Source organism: Dinoponera quadriceps, unplaced genomic scaffold, assembly GCF_001313825.1.
Source record: "Dinoponera quadriceps isolate SergipeBrazil2010 unplaced genomic scaffold, ASM131382v1 scaffold520, whole genome shotgun sequence".
NCBI lineage: Eukaryota > Metazoa > Arthropoda > Insecta > Hymenoptera > Formicidae > Dinoponera > Dinoponera quadriceps.
The window spans coordinates 277,345-297,031 of NW_014554615.1; the positions used below are offsets into that span (position 1 = coordinate 277,345).

At 44.5% G+C, this 19,687-nt stretch overlaps 1 protein-coding gene across 8 annotated transcripts in view; it reads left to right on the forward strand.

Moving 5' to 3' along the window:
* The window catches only part of LOC106740574 (lachesin-like), a 188,816-nt gene that overhangs the window by 154,493 nt on the left and 14,636 nt on the right, over positions 1-19,687 (forward strand). For all 8 annotated transcript variants that reach the window (XM_014611752.1, XM_014611756.1, XM_014611757.1 and 5 more), the window contains exons 3-5: positions 6,525-6,628; positions 8,990-9,197; positions 9,338-9,493. In XM_014611752.1, the coding sequence (XP_014467238.1) occupies positions 6,525-6,628; positions 8,990-9,197; positions 9,338-9,493 (468 nt within the window). The remainder of the gene's footprint in view (positions 1-6,524; positions 6,629-8,989; positions 9,198-9,337; positions 9,494-19,687) is intronic.

Here is a 19,687-nt window from a genome sequence, read left to right on the forward strand (position 1 = left end):
TCGCGCCGTCTACGTCGATTGCTCGCGGTCGTTATCCTTTTTTCTCTCTTCTCTTTTTTCCTCTCCTTTTTTTTCCGCTACTCGGAGCGCAAAGTGAATCCCGCACGCGCGCGCCAACTCGGACCGGCGGCGAAGAAGTCGGGGCGAAGAATATTAGAAATATTGGCCGAGTATTTTTTGCCGGTGTCACCCCTTCCGCGATGCTTCCGAGGGGTGGCCGGCGTATATACGTCACGTCGGAAGACCTCGGTGGTTTCCGACCGTGCCTCTGGAGTGCTTTTAAAAATAATGAAGATCACTTTCCCCCGGCCTGCTATTTTCTTTTCGCCCGACCTCCTTGCCGCGTCGAGCTTTCCTTTATTGCCTGATTTATCGCCCGGCGTTGCAGCGTTAATATATTTTCCGCGGGATTAAATCCTGAAATATGACGACTTCGAAAACCGGGGGAGGCTACTTATAGTTTCGCGCGGAATATACGATTCGCGAAGAAGCTGACTAATACCAGCGTCAAGGCGGAGGGGGCGAAGCCGACATCCGAAACTTTTCCGTCACGATAAATATAAACGAGCCGAAGGGACGCCGGAATTTTTACCGAATTTATTAACGCTCGGAGATTTTACTTGCGACTCTCGCCGAGTTGCGTGTCGCTCCTCCCCCCTCTTGTATATTGAAATGACGTCGCGTTTTTCCGCCGCTTTTTCCCTCATTTGCGCAATTTTCATCTTCTCTTTCGGAACGTCGTAATTACAGTCGGTATTTCTTAGTTTATAAACGCCAAGGAAAAGGAGTTTATTAGCCGAGAAAGCGAGCAAACCAGGGAGAACTTTTAAATTGTACGACGCACCTCCACGAGTTCCGCCAGTAGAAAGGGGAATTAATGATTAAGCGTGAATTATTTCTTATAACGCGTTATTATTATGTTAGGCATGCATCACGCAGAGAAATTCATTGTGCCGTTGGCGGCTATTTTTTGTCGTGCACTTCGATACAGGTATGTTCACATCGTGTTCGCCTCAACTGGCACGTCATACCGGCCGCGGAACGACGAGCGGAGGAGCGACAAAACCCGCCGGCCGAGAAAGGAAACTCATGACTTTCATAAGTCTTTGTGCGTTCTCCGGGCGAGCTGCGCGGACGAGCTGTAACTTGTTAAAATTCCACCGTGATTTCCGCGCGCGAAGCTGCGAGGGCGGAAGCACGTCGAAAGAAACGCTGCCAGCTCTTGGATAATCTCGCGGCACGGATTATTGAGCACGTTTCGCGCAAGTCCTTTTCCGTTTACGCCGGTAAACCAATAAACTCTAACTTCATTTCGGCTAAATCCCTGCGAGCCTGGTGGTTCGAACCGCGTTCGACTTTGCTAAGATTTTCCTGTTTGAAAGGCTCCCTAAAACCACAGGGACAATTCGCCGTGTCGGCGCATAAGTGCGTTTGTATTTTGTAACGTAACAATCGCCTCGACGCGGTAACAGTTCGGCCCGTTTGGAACTCTCGCGACTTATCGTCAACGACGATGTTTATCGTCGACGACGATAAATGATCCGCATGTATACAATTTTTCTCGAAGATGTAAACATTCATAAACCGAAAAAGCATCATAGTGGTCTTGCGTAGTGGAGAAAAATAATTTGCTGACAAATTTTTATGCTGTCAAAATAAAATCTGTCAGTTACTGTTCGGTTGGAAAGAATGTAACGTCGTATTTTTAGCTCAACATTGGAGGAAGTTGATTTATATTTCAAGACAATTTCAATCGGAATAATGTAACGGCTGTTGTTCCCTATAATCTTTCGCCATCTTTCGGGCAGCTGCATAATTCCTCGCGCGTCGAACTCGGACGTTTTTTCAGCGAAGAACTGCTGAAGATGCTTTTTTGCGGTTTCTCTGAAGAAATGAACGTCTTATCATTAAGGAAGTTCTGCAAGGATCAGAACAAGTAGTAATCCGAAGGAACAATGTCTGCTGAATATGTTGGGTGCGATAAGATATCCCGATCGATTACATTTTTTTCAAACAAATCATCCAGATATCAAGAAGATTCGCGTATCTTAGTTTATGAAGTGCTCGATGACGGTCGTATGTGATAAGTGAAGTATCTTCGCAATCTCTCTCTCGTCATGTACCGTTGATTATTCTCGATGAAAGTCTTGATTCGGTCGTCACCAGCAACAGCCGGTCGACCAGAGCGCTCCTCAACTTCGACTATCGTATCACCAGCGCGAAACTTCGTAAACCATCTCTGGCACATACGTTCTGTTACGGCATCCTCTCCATACACAGTACATATTTTCTTTTTCGTTTACCTCGCGTTTTTCCCTTTACGGAATAAAACAGCATCAAACAACGAAAATACAGCTTGTTTTGCTCCATTTTTCGCGAGATTTCAAGTGAACACAAACGTTTCTACATACATTCTTCATACACTAAATGACGTTTAGAGACGTCAGCTATCAGAATAGCCCTTATACCATTTAGATCTATCGGGAAAATACGGCATTACTTTTCTTCCAATCCAATATAAGACAGCTAAACGGTATGTTAAAAATGCTAACTGCCATTCGCTGGATTATTTTGCTGAATCACAAATTTATTTATTTATTATTATATTATAAATGTTGGCTTCGGTATGGGTATATCCTAGCCACGCAATACAAGTCTAGTAAATTATGCCAGTACGTTATATTATTCAACCAAAATTTTCTGCCTGTAATTACGTTCGGACCGTCGTCGGGTCGTCTATCTCTCATTATCACGATTCCCACGTTTCTTTATCTACGGCTTCACTCACGATTTTATCGCGATCAGATCACAATCGAATCGGAAATAGCTACAGCCCCATTTTGTCGCGTTACGCCCGTCGCCGTTATGGAAAACTTACGTTCGGCGCGAATTTCACGGCAATAGTTTGCAGTAAAAGTTTATTATTCCCGATTGAAGAGCCCTCCACTCGGCAGCTCTTCGCGCAAATGTCACACAGTCTTAACCGTCCCCCGAACATCGCGCGTTTTCGAACCAGGGGGAGGGAAAGGAAAACTTCGCCCCGACAAGCGTCTGAAATAGCGCGTAGAACAATCGGCAATGTTATCTCGCGTAAGATCTTGCTTGATCGAAATACCTGGCGGAAATAGCCAGGTCCAACTGTTAACTTTTTCCCGCCCGCCTCGACGAAATAGTTTTGCCCGTGAGCCCGGGCCCGATTCGCGCTCGCGAGCTGCGGTTCACTGCAAAATGCAGATACAGTCGGCAGCCGAGAAGTGGGGCGTAGTTTGGAAATGAAATTTCGCGGGAATTTATGATAGTTTGCACAATAAAAGTTACTGTAGCTATCCGCGCAATCGTATCCCATGATAGAATCACTGTATAATGCACATAACGGAATATTCGTTTTACACTCTATATATCCAGGACTGTGCGTATCGCGCCATATGTGTCTATCTGTGTATGTGCGTGTGTGTGTGTAACGGGATAAAAATGTACGGGGAACGGTGAACATAAATCAAAACGGTGCGGAATTATAACATAAATATAACTATGTTAAACCAACTACGTCTATGCATCGCTAACGCAGACGTTTATTATTAAAGCCGCGCGAGTGTTCCCGAAAATACATTCATGCGAGCCTTCCTCATTAATGCCCGAATAGTTACGCGTTAATCAAAATTATTTTATTCGAAGGCGTAAAATATGCCGTCCGCACATGCGAATCCTTGGAGCGTGACTCGTCTATGCAAATGTGAAATTGACATTTCAATGCGAATTAAATAATTCTGCACAACCGACGAAAATTAGGACGAATGAAATGACAAGGGGNAAATTCTATTTTAAATTTCAACCGCGCGATATTGCGATAAAATGGCGCCGGCCGTCTGCCGCGATGCGACCGCGATAATTATGCGGAAATACGACAATTTCATCTGGCACGTGTGCGAAAGAGAAAGGAGACCGGCGCGCGCGATAGCCGCGTAATTCATTTGTTTCGGGAGAAACTAGATCGCGCGGAAAGAGTTGCGCGCGCGTGTCGTGCTTTTCCGCATGGCGCTTCCCTCCTTCCGCACTCGGTGAGTAACGATCATTGCGTAAACAGCGGGACAAGAAAAAAAGGTGGGGAGGGGCGGGCAGAGTGAGACAGGAACTTAATGAGAAACCATTGAATCACCTTTGGAACCGAAGGCCAGCCGCTAAACGCTATTGCGGTTTCCGGCGCGGTTAAAGGTGATGAAGTGTGCTAAGAAAACACCGAGGCGCGCCACGGAAAAGTGGATAGACAGGCAGGGGCAGCTGCCTCCGCGCGGAGCAAGAAGCGCGAGCCTTAATTTCGTTTCTCGTTAAATCGTTCTTTAACGAGAAAATAAGGCCGCCTTTGAGCCAGAAACGCTTGAAATACGAAGACGCGATTTCCCCGGCGGTATGTACGATAATGCCGGGCGGGACGGCCGGGGACGTGAGTATCGTAGATTAAAAGCGACGTTCTTTGTTGCGTCCCATCACTGATGGGATTTCGAATCTAATCCGTTGGCGGCCGTGCGTCTTTCTCGCACGCGCACGAGAAAGTACACAGCGAGCTGAAATCGAGGAAACAAGGAAAATGTTAATTTAATCCGCGCGCTTCTTCCCGCGCGACGGGATATCAATTCTCACGCTCGGCGATTCGCCCTATTAGACATTTTAGTATTTTTTGCGGGAGCTCCGCGCGATGATCGAAGCGCGAACAATTTTAAATTCAATCAGGACGGAAAATATATATAGCTTTCGCACGCTTCGCGGTTATTGTTATCCGCGTTTACGTAATATCCGACGTACGAGCGTTCGTGTTAAATACCTGTTCCAAAACTGTTCGCAGGTATGCGCGACGGCAGAAATTCATATTCATTAGCTGCAGACTGTTATGCACGAAATTCGCGGTATATCTAGTATGTAATGTATTGTATCTTTCGAGCGGAGCTGAGTCATGCTACGAAGCGCGCCCCGTGCGCCATGCTGACACACATACGCGCACGCACACATGATAGTTCGCCTTAATCAAAGCTTGTTAATCAGTTTGATAACGACTTTCGTGAGACGTGCTCACGAAAACCGGCGGTTTCGCTCGATTCTCGCTCTCGTTATCATTAACACGTTAAACGCTTTAATGGTCATCGGTCCTGTGACACGCTAGGCGGATTCATCAAAATCTAATCTATCTGATTTATCTGGAATACAGAGCGCCCGCCGGGTAGCGTTAAGCAGATTTGCTGCGAAATTCGAGGGAGGTCGATCTGGCGGAGGGTAAAACCGTTCGCCGAATCAGGGTGGAATGACCCATATCTCAATAACGATCGCGAGCCGGAAAGATTTTAGACCGTGTTAAAAGTTTGCAATCTCATCGTCTTATTGCGCAATATACTTAGAAACTCTCGTTCCAACTTCGGCTAAGTGGAACCTTACAAAACCATTTACTCTGACGTCCTACCGTCGCGATGAATTTCGAGTTGTCCGGCAAACGCGCGTTATTCATTTTTACCCCTTTTCCTTCTCGTCCTTTTTTTCTCTTCTCGTCTCATTCCCCACCGCTATCGTAGGTGCGACAATTAACACTACGAAGTGTTTTATAATAAAGCACTTGGGGGCGTAATTAACGCTGTATCCGAGCTGTCGCTCTTAAAAGACCTAAAAGTAACTCGAACTTATCTTGAAGCTTGTCCCCCTATTCTGTCTCTCGTTCTCCTCTCTCCCACGATATTTTCGCCCCCTTTCCCTTCACCCTTTCTTTCTCTCAATCTCCTCCACTTTCTTCCGTCTATCCTTCTGTTTCCAGCTGGTGACGTCTCCCTTTCTCTCTCATTCTCCGCGTGTTCTTTGTGCCCATAAATAATTCAGATGCTCAGGACGTCGTAAAGACATTAACGAAGGTAAAAGCTTTTAAGGGAGTCTGAGAATCTTGAACTCGTTAGACTATTCTAACGATAATAACTCTGCAATCAGGTCGGACGATGTCCAGACATATGTGCGAGCGTGCCAGCGTCAAACGTATGTTAGTGAGTAATAGTCGAAGTGATTTATCATATGCTTAGCTTGCGACAGGTTTATCTCGCATCAAACGCATAGTTCACGGCAGAAAGGAATATTTATTAACTCAACATCAAGCAATATCAGTCGACTAATCGTCGATGACGCAACATATTTCCTCACTTTTTGTTTTACACTCTTATATTTTTTTGAGAAAATAATTGCGAAGAAATAAATTGTAAAGAACAATTTAAGTTTCATGAAAATCTCCATATTTCATAAAAATGGCCTATAAAAATGAGAAGAGAAGATTTCATGGGAAGAAAAATCGGTATTTGTTCATCTCAATATTATTCATGTTGTATTTTTTCGTAATCTTCATTTCATTCTTCATCTTATTCTTCATTATCTTATCTTCCAGCAATGAATATTAATCGTTTTCATGCTTTGCATAATATATACATACATACATACATACATATATATATATATATATATATTCCCTGCTATTACATAAAATATCTACATTAATGTTACAGATCCAGAATTGCCCCAATTCGCCGAGGAGATTCAAAATGTGACAGTGAGCGTAGGACGTGATGCTCTATTGGCTTGTGTGGTGAATAATTTACGAAATTATAAGGTAAAATATTCTTTAAATAAATACATTTCATATATCATTTTAATCAATGTTCCACATATCTTCGACATCTCTTGAAAAATTACGTTATCTCAAATTTAAATCAATATTTCTGCGACCAATCTGACGATGGAGAAAAATAGTTCCAAATATATTAAGACCTTTCGATGTTATAAGATTACGTACTTTAAATAAAACTCTTTTTCTTTTCAGCATGACCACTACTGTTTCATACGTGTCGAATTTCGAATAGGATACCGTTACTGTATAATTATTCGCATTCTTTCCGAATATGAATCAGGTCATCGATCGAAACCGTATAGTAAAATTGAGGTCACATAGCCACATCGAGACTATACTCGAAAATGTCAGAGTTTCCATGTGCATTTTTAACCTCGCTTCATTCTCTACGTTACTATTCTTCGCTCGGGCTCATATTGCGCGACCTAAGCGTTTGCAAAGATATGTATAGAACAGGAAAAGTATCCGCGAAAGGAATCGGTATGTCCGGCGCAAAAAGGTAACTGAGATATCTCGTTCGTTTCGTAGCGAAAACGCGTTGCGCAAACGCGTTGACCATCGACGTGATTAATGTATTGAGCTAAAGAAACACTTAACATTTTTTCATACGTATTTCCGTTAAGCGAGACGCGAACCTTCTTTCTTCTTCCGTTTCGTTAGAGACGCCTGTACAAATTAAACGAAACGCTTAATATTTGTAGTTAAACGAAGATCCACTGAAATCCCTACGGCGTTTATGGTCCGCAGACTGCGAATTGGACGGTTCTAGTTTACGTACCATTATCAAAGGCCTCGCATAATTGCTTCATTTTCCTTCAGTTAATTGAGATGACGTAACAATGGGACGATACAATTCATTCTCTCGAGTAACGACAACGCTCACTGAAAACAATGCTGCTCGGTGTATAAGCTAATAACACGTCCGTCTTCTTTCTCAAGACGGTAATCAGAATCAAGTGAGATTTATCAAGTAACTCGGCGTAAAGAACTATAACTAAGTTTACTAGTTTAATTCCCCGTATTTTTCCGTACGTCTTGTTAAGCAAGTCTCTTGGATATATGCTGCGTGTTTTCCTTTATGCGCATCTCCAGAATGTCTCCTTCGCTTCGTGAAACATAATCTGCGAGGTATCTACCGCGTCGTGTGAAAATTTAACGTGAGATGAAAGATTTATGTTCTCGTCGTTCGACGAGCTTTCGCGCTCTCGACGTTCGTCGAGTATACGCGGGAAAAGGTATACCGCGCATTCAGAAATTGCGCTTCCGATGACATTTCGATGTTATTACATATCCAACTTCTTCATGGAAGATTTTCTTCTTTCTTTTTTTTTCTTCATCCAAAGAGCGTTCGATTCTCTTTCCTACGTTAAAATCGAGGAATACATTCGTAAGATTCTACGTAGAGAAAAGTATACGCGGTATACGCATTTTTTACGGTAAAAATAATGTTCACTGCGTAATAAGTCTATGATACAAAACAAATAACGCGTCATTGTCAATTATTAAAGAAATCCTGTGACGAATACTGCGTGTAAAACTTGACTCGGTGCTTTACGGAATTTACAAATGTTGCTATTTGTGTGCGCGTTCGTTTCTTGGCTATGCGCATAGCGCAGTAGCGTGTATATAAATACATGGATACACGAGTTCGTATATAAGTAAGTGGTAAAATATTCGCGAGCGAGCTTATCTTTTCCACGGGAGATACTCTCCAGTCGTACTCCACACGAAACATACTCGAGCCGCGCGCGTTCGCCGTGGAAATTATACCGCTGTAGAATTCGCGAGACTTCGGGCATGTTTTGCATGCTCAGGAAACCTCTTGCCCATATCGAAAACTCGACGACGAAAGTGTGCGTAAGACAGACAGTGGCAGGAAGAAGAGTGAGTGGCTCTGAGCCTCCATCAGTTTCCCCAAGATCCATGCGAAGGCCGGGGAAGGCAGTCTTACTCGATTATTGAATTAAGTGAGAATAGGAAAGGAACATTCAGCGAGATGTAGAGTCACCGGGGTATCTCGAGCTTCTTCTCGCGCTAGCAGCAGAAGTTATATGCTTGCCAAAAGTCACGTATAATTCAACCTAATGCTAAATACCACTTGTGAAACGTAATATTAAGAAAAACGTGCCGGAAGAGATATATTTTCCAATTTAAAACAATTAATTGAGCGTTAATCGCAAATGAGCAAATGTTTTCTATATCCCGATTACTCCCGTCGTGCGGTCAAAATTAGAATGAAGATAATAAGAAGATATCAAACGATATTTCGACAATTAGAAGTCAAAAGTAAGAGTTTAATACAGATTGAAATTGAAAAGGGATACGCTCCGACATTTGTTTCAGGTGGCGTGGGTGCGCGTTGATACGCAAACTATACTGTCGATCCATCATAGCGTAATTACTCAGAACCCACGGATTTCACTGACGTTCAATGACCACCGCTCGTGGTACCTTCATATAAAGGATGCTCAGGAGGTCGACCGTGGATGGTATATGTGTCAGGTGAACACTGACCCAATGAGGAGTCGTCAGGGCTACATACAGGTTGTAGGTGAGTCTTTCTCCACGTCGAATAGTGTAAATCGCGAACATTTATCTTCAATATTAATCACGAACTCTCGAATGACGAGAAACGCGCTAATGTGAGCCCGTCGTGAAAATAAAACTTTCTCCGCGACATTTGTGTTACAGTACCACCGTCGATTATTACCAAAGAGACCAGCACCGACATGGTGGTCCGCGAGGCTTCCAACGTGACGTTGACGTGCAAAGCGACCGGGTTTCCGGAGCCTTACGTCATGTGGCGACGCGAGGACGGCAAGAACATAAATTACAACGGCGAGAGTGGTGAGTCCCGATTAATTCCCGATGATTCCGCGCGCCGACTGCCGAAGACCGCTCAGAGACGATGATTTTCGCGGGGCTTAACGCCGTATAAAATAGTCATAACTTCGATAACTGCATCGAGAAACGCGGTCGATAACGCATATCGCGTCCGAACCGTGAATAATGGTGGGATTGGTATTTTCGTTTAAATATGAATCGCAGAGTGGTCGCAAGGTTACATTTACGAGCGATGGCGATAAAGTTTCGGCGGTGTCGCTTTATAGACTGCTAGACTGAAAAAGAACCGCCGGCAAATATATCTTTGATCTTCGCGACTTTGCAAGTAACACAATGACGTGTTTTCGTATAGCAACGCATCTCCAAATGATGCGCTTTAAATTGTGTTGCATATTAACAACGTTATCTTGCCCGACACCACGCGCATTCAGTATCCAACGACACTTTAATGCGATTATTTATCACTGCTCCCGAAGTTGCGCTCGCTCTCTATATCCTTTCATTCTTTCGTGGGATTGAACCTAGCGATTAAATGGAATACAAAATAATAGGCACAATGAAGCTCGACGGTGAAACCATGCGTTGGCCAACGGGTAATATCAGGATAATTAAATTTATCCTCTTTAATATAGTATATTTTATCAATTTTCTGATACCGAGCACTGATAACCGCATTATAACATGTTTGTATCAATTAGTGATTATCATTAATTATTTACACTTTTGGATAGAATTACTCTGTTGTATCTTTACTCAGAAATGAAGTTGTATTATCGACTGTGATCGAAAGTTTGTTACATGCGGGTATATCGTATTTACCATTAAAAAGAGAAAAAAAAAAACTGAACAGGAATGAATAAATAAAAGCGGGCAAATAACGTGGACAACGAAATTTCTAAGCCGGTATCACCCATCGCGCTCCGCTTTAACGATCAATTATTTCCCCCGCTGGCCCGACATCAAAATTCAGTCGAGTAAGCCGCGGCCAGAACGCAATTATTCAGGTGCGCGATATAACCGCTGCATATCGCGAAACTCCGTTGTAATGTGTCCAAGAGTGCAGTTGCAGTTCGCAGCTAGTTCGAAGTTGGAGGTCGATGCATCGAGATATAGGTATGCCGCGCGTGGTACGGTTTCTTCGATTTCTGCGCGACAAGCGCCCATGCAAAGTTCTTTTATTTTGCATTGGGAGTTTCTCAGGAGCTCCCTCCCCGTGTCATTTCGTGCCCGCTCGTTTTAGCTAACTGTACGTACGTACGTAGTTTTATCACGTTGCAATCGACGAAAGAACGATATTCCGGCGACCAATTGAAGTCACCTGCGAGACAATTCGATTTTAATGGGTCAGATTTATACACCATCGAGAAGCATTTTTGCGACGAAAATAGCTCTCTCTCTCTCTCTCTCTCTCTCTCTCTCTTTCTCTCTCTTCCTCCTCTCCTTTTCTTTCTGTCGATAGTCTGTGAAATTAAATTCGCGAACAATCGCGAGAAAATGCAAATATTAGATATTTAATTGTTCAATCATATAAATGTCCGTCGTAAAGAACGCGGAGAGAGTCATGTGACCTCTTTCTTGAGTTGGGCCATAAACAATAAATCGATGAGGATGGCGCAGGTGTGATATTTCTGTCTCGTTCCGACATTGTGAAAATAGCCATGTGGTAAGAACTCGTCTGCCTTCTCGGAGCCATCTCGATCGATGCTAATTACCCTCTTAATTGCTAATTATGAAGAGACCAAAAAGTACAATCCCGTCCCGCGTCGGTCGGTCGGGTCGGGTGAGATCGGGGGTGAAAATATGCGGGCAGCTGGGACGTCAAACCGCCTGCAGATTCCGGAAGGTTTCCTCAATAAAGGATAAAAGTCGGATTTAATTTCTGCGCTAATTTAAATTTTCATTGCCTTCCAGGAATACGCCGGTGCCGACGGGCGTTCAGAGGAAGCGTTAGATCGTAAACCACTATCCTTTACTAAGCTGGCCGTATAAACTGATACTGTTAAATATGGATGTCGCGTTCTGATATGGAAAAATAGTCGATTACATAGTTTAATCCACTGATTATCCCGTCGGCGAGGCAATGCCGAGACCCATCGCGAGCCGCTAAGACTCGTAATTGTAAAGTTCCGGCGTTGATAAATTTTAAAAACGAATTAACGAGAATTAAAAGTTTTTCGATGCACGCCCGTTTACCTTCCGTACGTTCTCGCTCATCCCGCTTTAACCCGCAGCTTCGTGACTGATTTGCAAGTACGACCGGCAGTAATTAAGCAGTAATTAAAGATGCGGATGGAATACAAAATGAATAGACTCGTCCTGTTGATCGTTACCACAACTTTAGCTTATACTCCACTCGATGTTACTTTTGTAAACGCCATGCCTCTCGTACGAATATGGCACGATTGTTATCTCTATCGAATTTGATACATTTGACGCTGTTATTCGAAAGTTTTCTCAGCTGCAGGTACATTATTACGAACTCCCGGTAAAGTCCATTAAAACGAGCGCGTGGAGCAATGCTAAACAGAAACTAACGCGATAGTCGGAAAGTTAAGAAGAAGAAAGTATAAACTACGCTTTTAATTATACCTATCGGAGCATCTTTTCAGTTCCACGGGAGATAGGATATAACGATACAAATGCTGAGAATATACCGGATAGACCGTTTATCTCGACCGTAAAAATCTCCGAACTATTACCTCGGAATCGTTTACACGCAAAATTGCACACTACAATATATATAAAATATATATAATGCGTCATGTCTGCGGTTAATCAAATATCAGTTATCGCGCGTCAAAGTTCACGCGCAAAATTACATTCCATTTAATTCATTTATTCGCGACATTATTCGTAATTAGTTCGGTCTCTCTAGCATTTCAACATAGATCAAAATACAACGTATTCAGAATTATTAACTCCCTAGAAACTTTTTCCTCTCCCCCCTGCCTTTCCCCCCCCCCCTCTCTCTCTCTCACATTTCCTCTCTTTTTTCTCTCTTTCTCTCTCTTTTTCGCCCGCTCCTCAATTAACTCGTCTGCATTCAGATCTATTTCACGAACGTCTAGTAGCAGCGGTTTTTCCCGTGATTCTGGTAAAAGCTCGCGCGCGCGCTTAAGCACCGTTCATTAACACGCGGGCATCGCATGGCCGTAAAAAAACAACACTTTTTCTCGCGTCGTTCGGGCGCAATTTCGCGATGCGTTCGAAGATAGAATGTTACCAAATTTTATCGTAAATAGAAGATACCCGGTGAATGCACGCGGTAGAAAAATCCGGTAACGTAGGAAAGGTGAGAAAAGCCATTCGCGCGGGCGCGGTGTTACACGAGCGCGAGCGTTAACCGTATGCGTTACCTTAAATTAGGACGGTAAATATAAACGCGATAACCATTTGCATTTTTAAATATCCACTTATATGTTAAAGAGCGCCGATAAATATAAAGTTATAAGACGACGTAACGTTTTCGCCCCCCGTAAAAAGGAGATAAATTTTTATGTACGTAGAGTATCGGTATCAAGAGGCTTGACGCCTAATAGAAGATATGAATACTTTATTTATACCGAATCGTTATGTACGTCGTCTACTTACACCGAGTGCTTTAAATGATATTCGCTTGGAATTTTTGGAATTTCTCTCCATCGTCACGAAAACGCGCGAATTCAATATCTGACACCTTCCGGAAAGCGTAGGGCGGCTTATATCGCAAGCCTCGCCGTGAACTTCCCGAGCCGCTGACATTTTTCTTAACCTTTAAAGGTTTCGTGAGTTTTTAATTTCTCCACCGGAATTAGGACGCCTTTCAAGATATAATCTGACAAACCCACTCAATATCGTCTTACAGAGCATGAAAAGTGTACTTCCGGAACATTAGAGACACGACGTATATTCGACGAGCCCTCCGACAAATTGCGCGTACAAATCTGATTACGTGCCCCTCCGGCTCCCCCGGTGTCTTTCGCGTAATCAATTTTCGGCGGCGCCGGTAATTACGAATCGGCAAAATCGGGCCCAGGTATCGATGCGCGATCAATATCAATCGACGCGCACAGGCGCCTTCTGCCGAGCCGGCGATTCGTCATTCGAGAGAAGCGTCAGATTATCCGCGTAATTGGACGAAATACCGCGCTGGTGAATATGGCGCGCGTTCGAGCCGTACGACCGCGTTACTAACTGATGTGTTGGCCTCTGGGGCCCCGAGGGACGGGGCTAACGCCATTACTTCCCGCCTGATAGCCTCCAGACACCCTCCGAGAAAGTATAGGCTCCTCTTGCCTCTTCCCGAGCCAAAGGTACACGCCGTCGGCGCGCAGTCTGCCCCTTCGGCCGCCTCAAGGCGAGGAACCGAAAAAGAATGGCCGAGAGAGATGAGAAAGCAAATCGAATTTAGCAAAACTATCGCGCGTCCGAGGTGTGCCGTTGTCGGTGGTGGTGCTGGCAGTACCAGCGGAGACGGGGGTGTGTGCGGCGTCGGTGATGGTGGCGCGAGGTACCTGCAGGTACGAGGGAGATTTACCTCCGGCGGACAGGCCGGAACTGATCGTGCGGAAGGGCGATGGTGAGGATACGAGAGAAAGATAAAGGAAGGCGCGGGTGGGAAATTAGAGCACCGGCGGGGCGCGAATAAACGAGCGAGAGGGCGGTTGGGAGCGAATAGTCGCGCCTGTCCTTAATGCGATCGTTCATAAGAGAGCGATAACGTCGGCCGGCCGACGACGAGACCACGTTGCTTTTAGCGCGAAGGTCGGTATTGCAACAGCGATACCGCGAGATGAGAGAGAGGTTCGCGTCCGAATCGGCCTCATAGTTATGGAAACGCGTGCACGTCGACACTCGTCGACGGCGCGTTACGCTCGCGCGCTTCGTGCCCGGAAAACGCGATTGCCTTGCTCCACCTTTTCAAATATACCAAGACTCGCCCGCTCGCTCTCTACCTGTCCATCGTGTCCGCGCCCTCCTCCGATCCCATCAACGCCAGCCGACCGGTTCTCCTTCCGCTATCTCCCTCGAAGGACTCTAAACTCGCTCGCGCGTATATGTCCGCGCGCGACCATCCGCCTTACACCGCACACACCCACACGATTATCGCGGATCGGTGTGTGTTCATGCTTTTGCTCATCCATTTATATATATGTACTGTTCACCGGTCGTTCAATGTATATACGTAAAGTCACGAATGCGCGTGTACCTCTCCTCCCGCACACTTGTTTATATCTGCGAGGAGGATAGAGAATGAGAGGGGGGAGGGTGGAGGAAATGAAAGACAGAGACACGTCGCGTATCTCCGTCGCTGATACTCTCACGAATCCTGGGAAGACTTCCCCCGTTAATGCGACCACGGCTTGTCGACGCGAGGCCGACATAACGCGACGCGACTGGAAAATCGAAACCGACAACGAGCTGAGTTTCCCGCCGTTCTCTGTCGGGAGACGAACGTACAGGAGAATAGGGGCCGATGTGCACCGGGTATAAAGCACGGCGCAAAGTCGACTATACCCTCGCACTCATTTCGCGCATACACACGTGCAAACAGACACACACGTACACATTCCACCGCTCCATGCCGATGCGAACACACTCCGGCTCGAATCGGTATCGAACGGCCCGATGGCTGCGCGGCGGTACACCGATGCTTGCGGTGAAGAGGCACGTTACGTTTTCTCGTTACCGTTTGAGGTTCCTTTGTGCCTTCCAAACCGCTGGTAAAGTCACCGTTCAGCACGGAGTCAATATTATCTGAGAAATTTCTCGCTGGGAACTGGAATATAATAGCCCCGTCTTTCATCCGCTTTTCGCGATGCCACGCCGCAAACGTAATTTGTCTTTCAACCCCCGGTGACGTCAAGCATCCACGACAATCGATCCTTGATATTCGGAGCCTGAATCTGAACGAGCGGTAACAAGCGATTTCGTTCGTCCGCGCGCGCGCGTCTCTCGCGAGTCCGGCCCGACCGTCAACGTGGCGGCGTCCTACTGATTATTCGCGTCAACTTTCGAGCGCGCTCCGGAAAACGAATCGGGTATTTATATTCGCACGCATGCATATCGCCGATTGCATCGCAAACAAACCTGATGATACCTGAGTTGTTCAACTGTTCGTGCTCGGTAATATTGAAAAATCTGACGGAACGGAATGACCTTTTTCCCACTTTCCGCGCAAAGACAAATAAAGGTCATGTATACAAATTATACAATGTGCGTATAATAAAAAAGTGTGTCTCGTTAGAGACATATTTTCCGCAACGTCACATTTGTAAGAATCGAGGTGATAAAAATATCGATTAACGTCGTATTTGTTTTCGATACCTCAATTCAGTATGCTGTTTGTCATGACGCATTTATTGCCGTTAACACAGGCGCAAAAACATTTCCGCAGCGGACGCAAATAAATACATAAAAATCACTTACGTACGTCCGGCCTGACATTCGCGGATACATTAGCAGCAATAATCGTTGGCCGAGGATTTCACCCGGGAATGAATGTACCCGGGTTATCTCCCGGTAATAACGCGAAAAAGGGCACTTAAGGCTACGAGGAAAGGGGACGGGATGAAATATCTGCGAGCCATCCTTCGCTTATGGGCCGGAATACATCACGTACTAATTCCCAAATAGGTGGCCAACCCTCCACTTCGTCTTCGAGTAAGCTGTTCGCTTATTTTTACGCCGCCGAGGATACCGCGGAGAACGTTATGCAAAGCACGCCCGGGCATCGACGTGAATGGACGCTAATTTATTTCGGAGTTCTTTTCCGCGCAAGAAAGAACGCCCGCCCGCACGCCGTTGCTCGACACGTTCGCTGTTTAAAACGGCGGATGAGACACGAAAGATTTCCACGTCATTCGCAGACGCGTAATGTCCCGTGAAAAATTTCGAAACGTTTCCGACAGCACGCGCAACGCGTCGAAACTTTATCAAGTCCGACGATCGGAAAGCCAATTTTGCTGAAGTTTAATAACGTTAGAGCGTGGACGCCGATCCTTTTCTGGGTCGACGTAGGCAATATCACGTAGTGCGTCATGTGCACGTCTATAACTTCGATATATGTGAGCGTAATACTTATGTAATACGTATCTGCCCGCGGCGCACGTCTTTCTTTGCACCTTGCAATAAACAAATCGGTCTTTGCTTGCTGCACAAATTCGACACTTTTACGAGGGCGGTCCGATAAGTACTTAGCCTACAAAAGAAAAACGAAAATTTTGGAAAAGTGGCGATTTATTTCTCAACATAGTCTCCTTTCAGCTCGATACACTTGACCCAGCGATGCTCCAACTTCTTTAACCCATCTGAAAAATACGTTTTCTCGAAGTCTGCAAAGGCCTCCGTGGCGGCGATGACCTCCTCATTCGACTCAAATTTCTGCCCGGCGAGTGACTTTTTCAAGTTTGGAAACAAAAAATGTCGCACGGGGCCAAATCTGGAGAATACGGTNGATTTTATCTATTTATTTATTTAACGGGAAACAGATCCTTTTATAACACAAAACTAAGAGACGTGCTATTTTATATACATGATCGAGTATGCAGTTGTATGCTTCTCTTGCTGAATTTACAAATTAATTTGCTGTAAGAGGAAATTAGTAAATATAGCGAAATACTATTTTATTCTAACAGCAAATCAATGTGAATGTTTCAAATTCAATCGGCAGAGTGTTCTCTATCTTGATAACAAAACTGTTTCTGTTTTAATTACGAATAATCGTTAATTTGATTATGCCGACGAAATTTTATCGTTGTCGCAACGAACACGCAGTAGCAACGATATGATTCCGCTACAGCAGTCAAATTATTTTTCCTCGTGTAAGCGAACTAAACGAGAGAGAAACACGACGTAATAATTGAATGATTATCTTATCCACATCTCCTGCCGAAACCTTTGAAATTCCTCGATGGACTTTTTTCCAAATTTCAGCCGCAATAAATACAGGTCACGCAATACATATTTGTAATTTAAATTGCTCGGAGATTTAAATAATGCACTCTACCGAGCGAACACACGAAAGGCTTGACATCCGTCGCTGGCATATGCGCGTCACACGTTATCACGCGTGTTGTTTTTTTCTGGCGATCTACGCATTTTGAGCGCGTCTCGTTTCACCGTGCGCATTGCCGGAAGAGCTTTTGCAAATAAGCGAAATGTAACTGTGATCGAGGCGACACAGAAGCGTAATATTTTATGTAATAAACAATCTAAAAGAGAAAACGAAAAATTCGCGACATACGGGCGAATAAATAAAACAAAAAAAGAAAAAGAGAGAGAGAGAGAGAGAGAAAAGCGCGGAAAGGATCAGTAGGTGTAAATACAAGTCGGCGAGAGCTCCATTAACGATATCGCTCGGAATGTAATGCGACAAGGCGCGAAAATCGGCGCGACACATGACGATAACAAATTCTAATCTCGATCGACATCGATCATCCGTCCCCACTGTGCAATAACAACGGATCGTCGTGGCTCCGCCACCGGTGCGTCACCCCCGGGATGATCGCGCGGGGAACGGATAAAAATTCAACCCCCCCTCCAAAAAATAATAATTGTTCGCGTCCTCTCTCTTTGTTCGCGCCTGCCGCGGCGCGTCCGCCGTGAAATTTCGTCCGGTCGAGCCATATTGCGGTTTCCCATTAAGCCGAAAGTTTTAAAGGTTCCCGCTAAACCGGTAAGCGGGTAGTTCCGACCAGGGCCTGCGGGACTACTTGATTAAAACCCCCTGAAAGTGCGACCCGCTGGCAGAATCTCCCGGCACTCTGCATTGTTTATGGAACAATAGATAGGTTTGCCGCGTAGCTTGTAGCACGGGGCCGGCTACCAGGGATTCAGCATCCTCTCGCGTCCCACTGTTGGCCGGGTAACAACTTTATCCCTTTCGCCGCTTTCATCGCCACGTCACGTCTATATAGCGTTGCGTTTTCTTTCAACGTCGGAATCTTCAGTCGCGCCGCCGCCGGTGAAATTTAATGACTCGCAGTTTTAGTCCCGCCCCATGTGGATATCCCGTTCTGTTTTTGTTCAGCAAATGGGTTCAGATTTTGCGCATTTTTTGTGCGCAATAACTGTAGGAAAAGTGTCACATCTTGATTGAGATTCCAAGTTTCACTCCTCAGTTATACTAGACAAAAAATTAATAAACTGTCCAGTAATTGCTCCAAGAATGCATGAAATTTTTACCAAAGATTTGGCGTGTCATTTAAATTAGATATCTATTATAAAATTGAACATTACTTCCTGTTCGTTATATAATTATTATTGTTGTATTTGATTACGCCATAGCACGTTCTAATATAAGTGTATTACTCCAATATATAGCGCACTTAATTGCTTAAATACAAGTGAGTGAAACTGAGAAATCATAAAGGAAGGAGAAAATAGCGTAAAGTACTTTTAGAGAACGGAAAGTGCATTTAAGAGCATCACGCGACTCGCAACACTTTATGCTCTTATAACATCTTATTGCTCTTACACAGATAGGTCGAATGGACGTAAAGTTCCTCGCAGCTCACGATGCTTTCAACTTTATTGCAAAAAAAAGGGCCTTAAATAGGTTTCCCGTCGCGCTGTACGCCGCACCGTTCCTTTGCATTTTCTCGAAATGTCGGGTATCAGTTTAAACTGAATGGCGACGAAGAAAGCCACGCCAACCTCAATCATTTCGCGAATTGTCCTATTTAGGATACACATGTATTTCATGCAATAAAGCTGTACGACAAAATGGTCGCATCATTGTGACATATTATTTTGTGCGCGATATTGGTCTCTCGTGATATTAAGTGACAAAGATATTTCCGATATCGTGATACCAAATTGAAGAAAGTATCTAATAGATGTAATTACTTTGTGGTTGCAACGAAATAGTAATTTGTCACATATCTAACATTTTAAACTTTATATCGTTCATATACTTTTATTTTTACACATTGAACCGCGAACAGTATGTTCTAAACGATGAATTATAAACACAAAAGGGATGAAAATTTGATCATTCAAATAAATAATGCGATAATTGCATCGTCGATAGCGGCCGTGAAAGCAGCTCGCTGTCGTTTCGCGAAATAAATCGTTAAAGTAATTTGGAAAGAAAACCTTGAAACCTTTAAAACTTTAAGACCTTCTGGAGGTTACTCGGGAGAATACTCTCGGCAACATATATCAAGTTCAAAGACATCAGAGGAGCTGTGTCCGTTAGAACGAATAATTATCTTA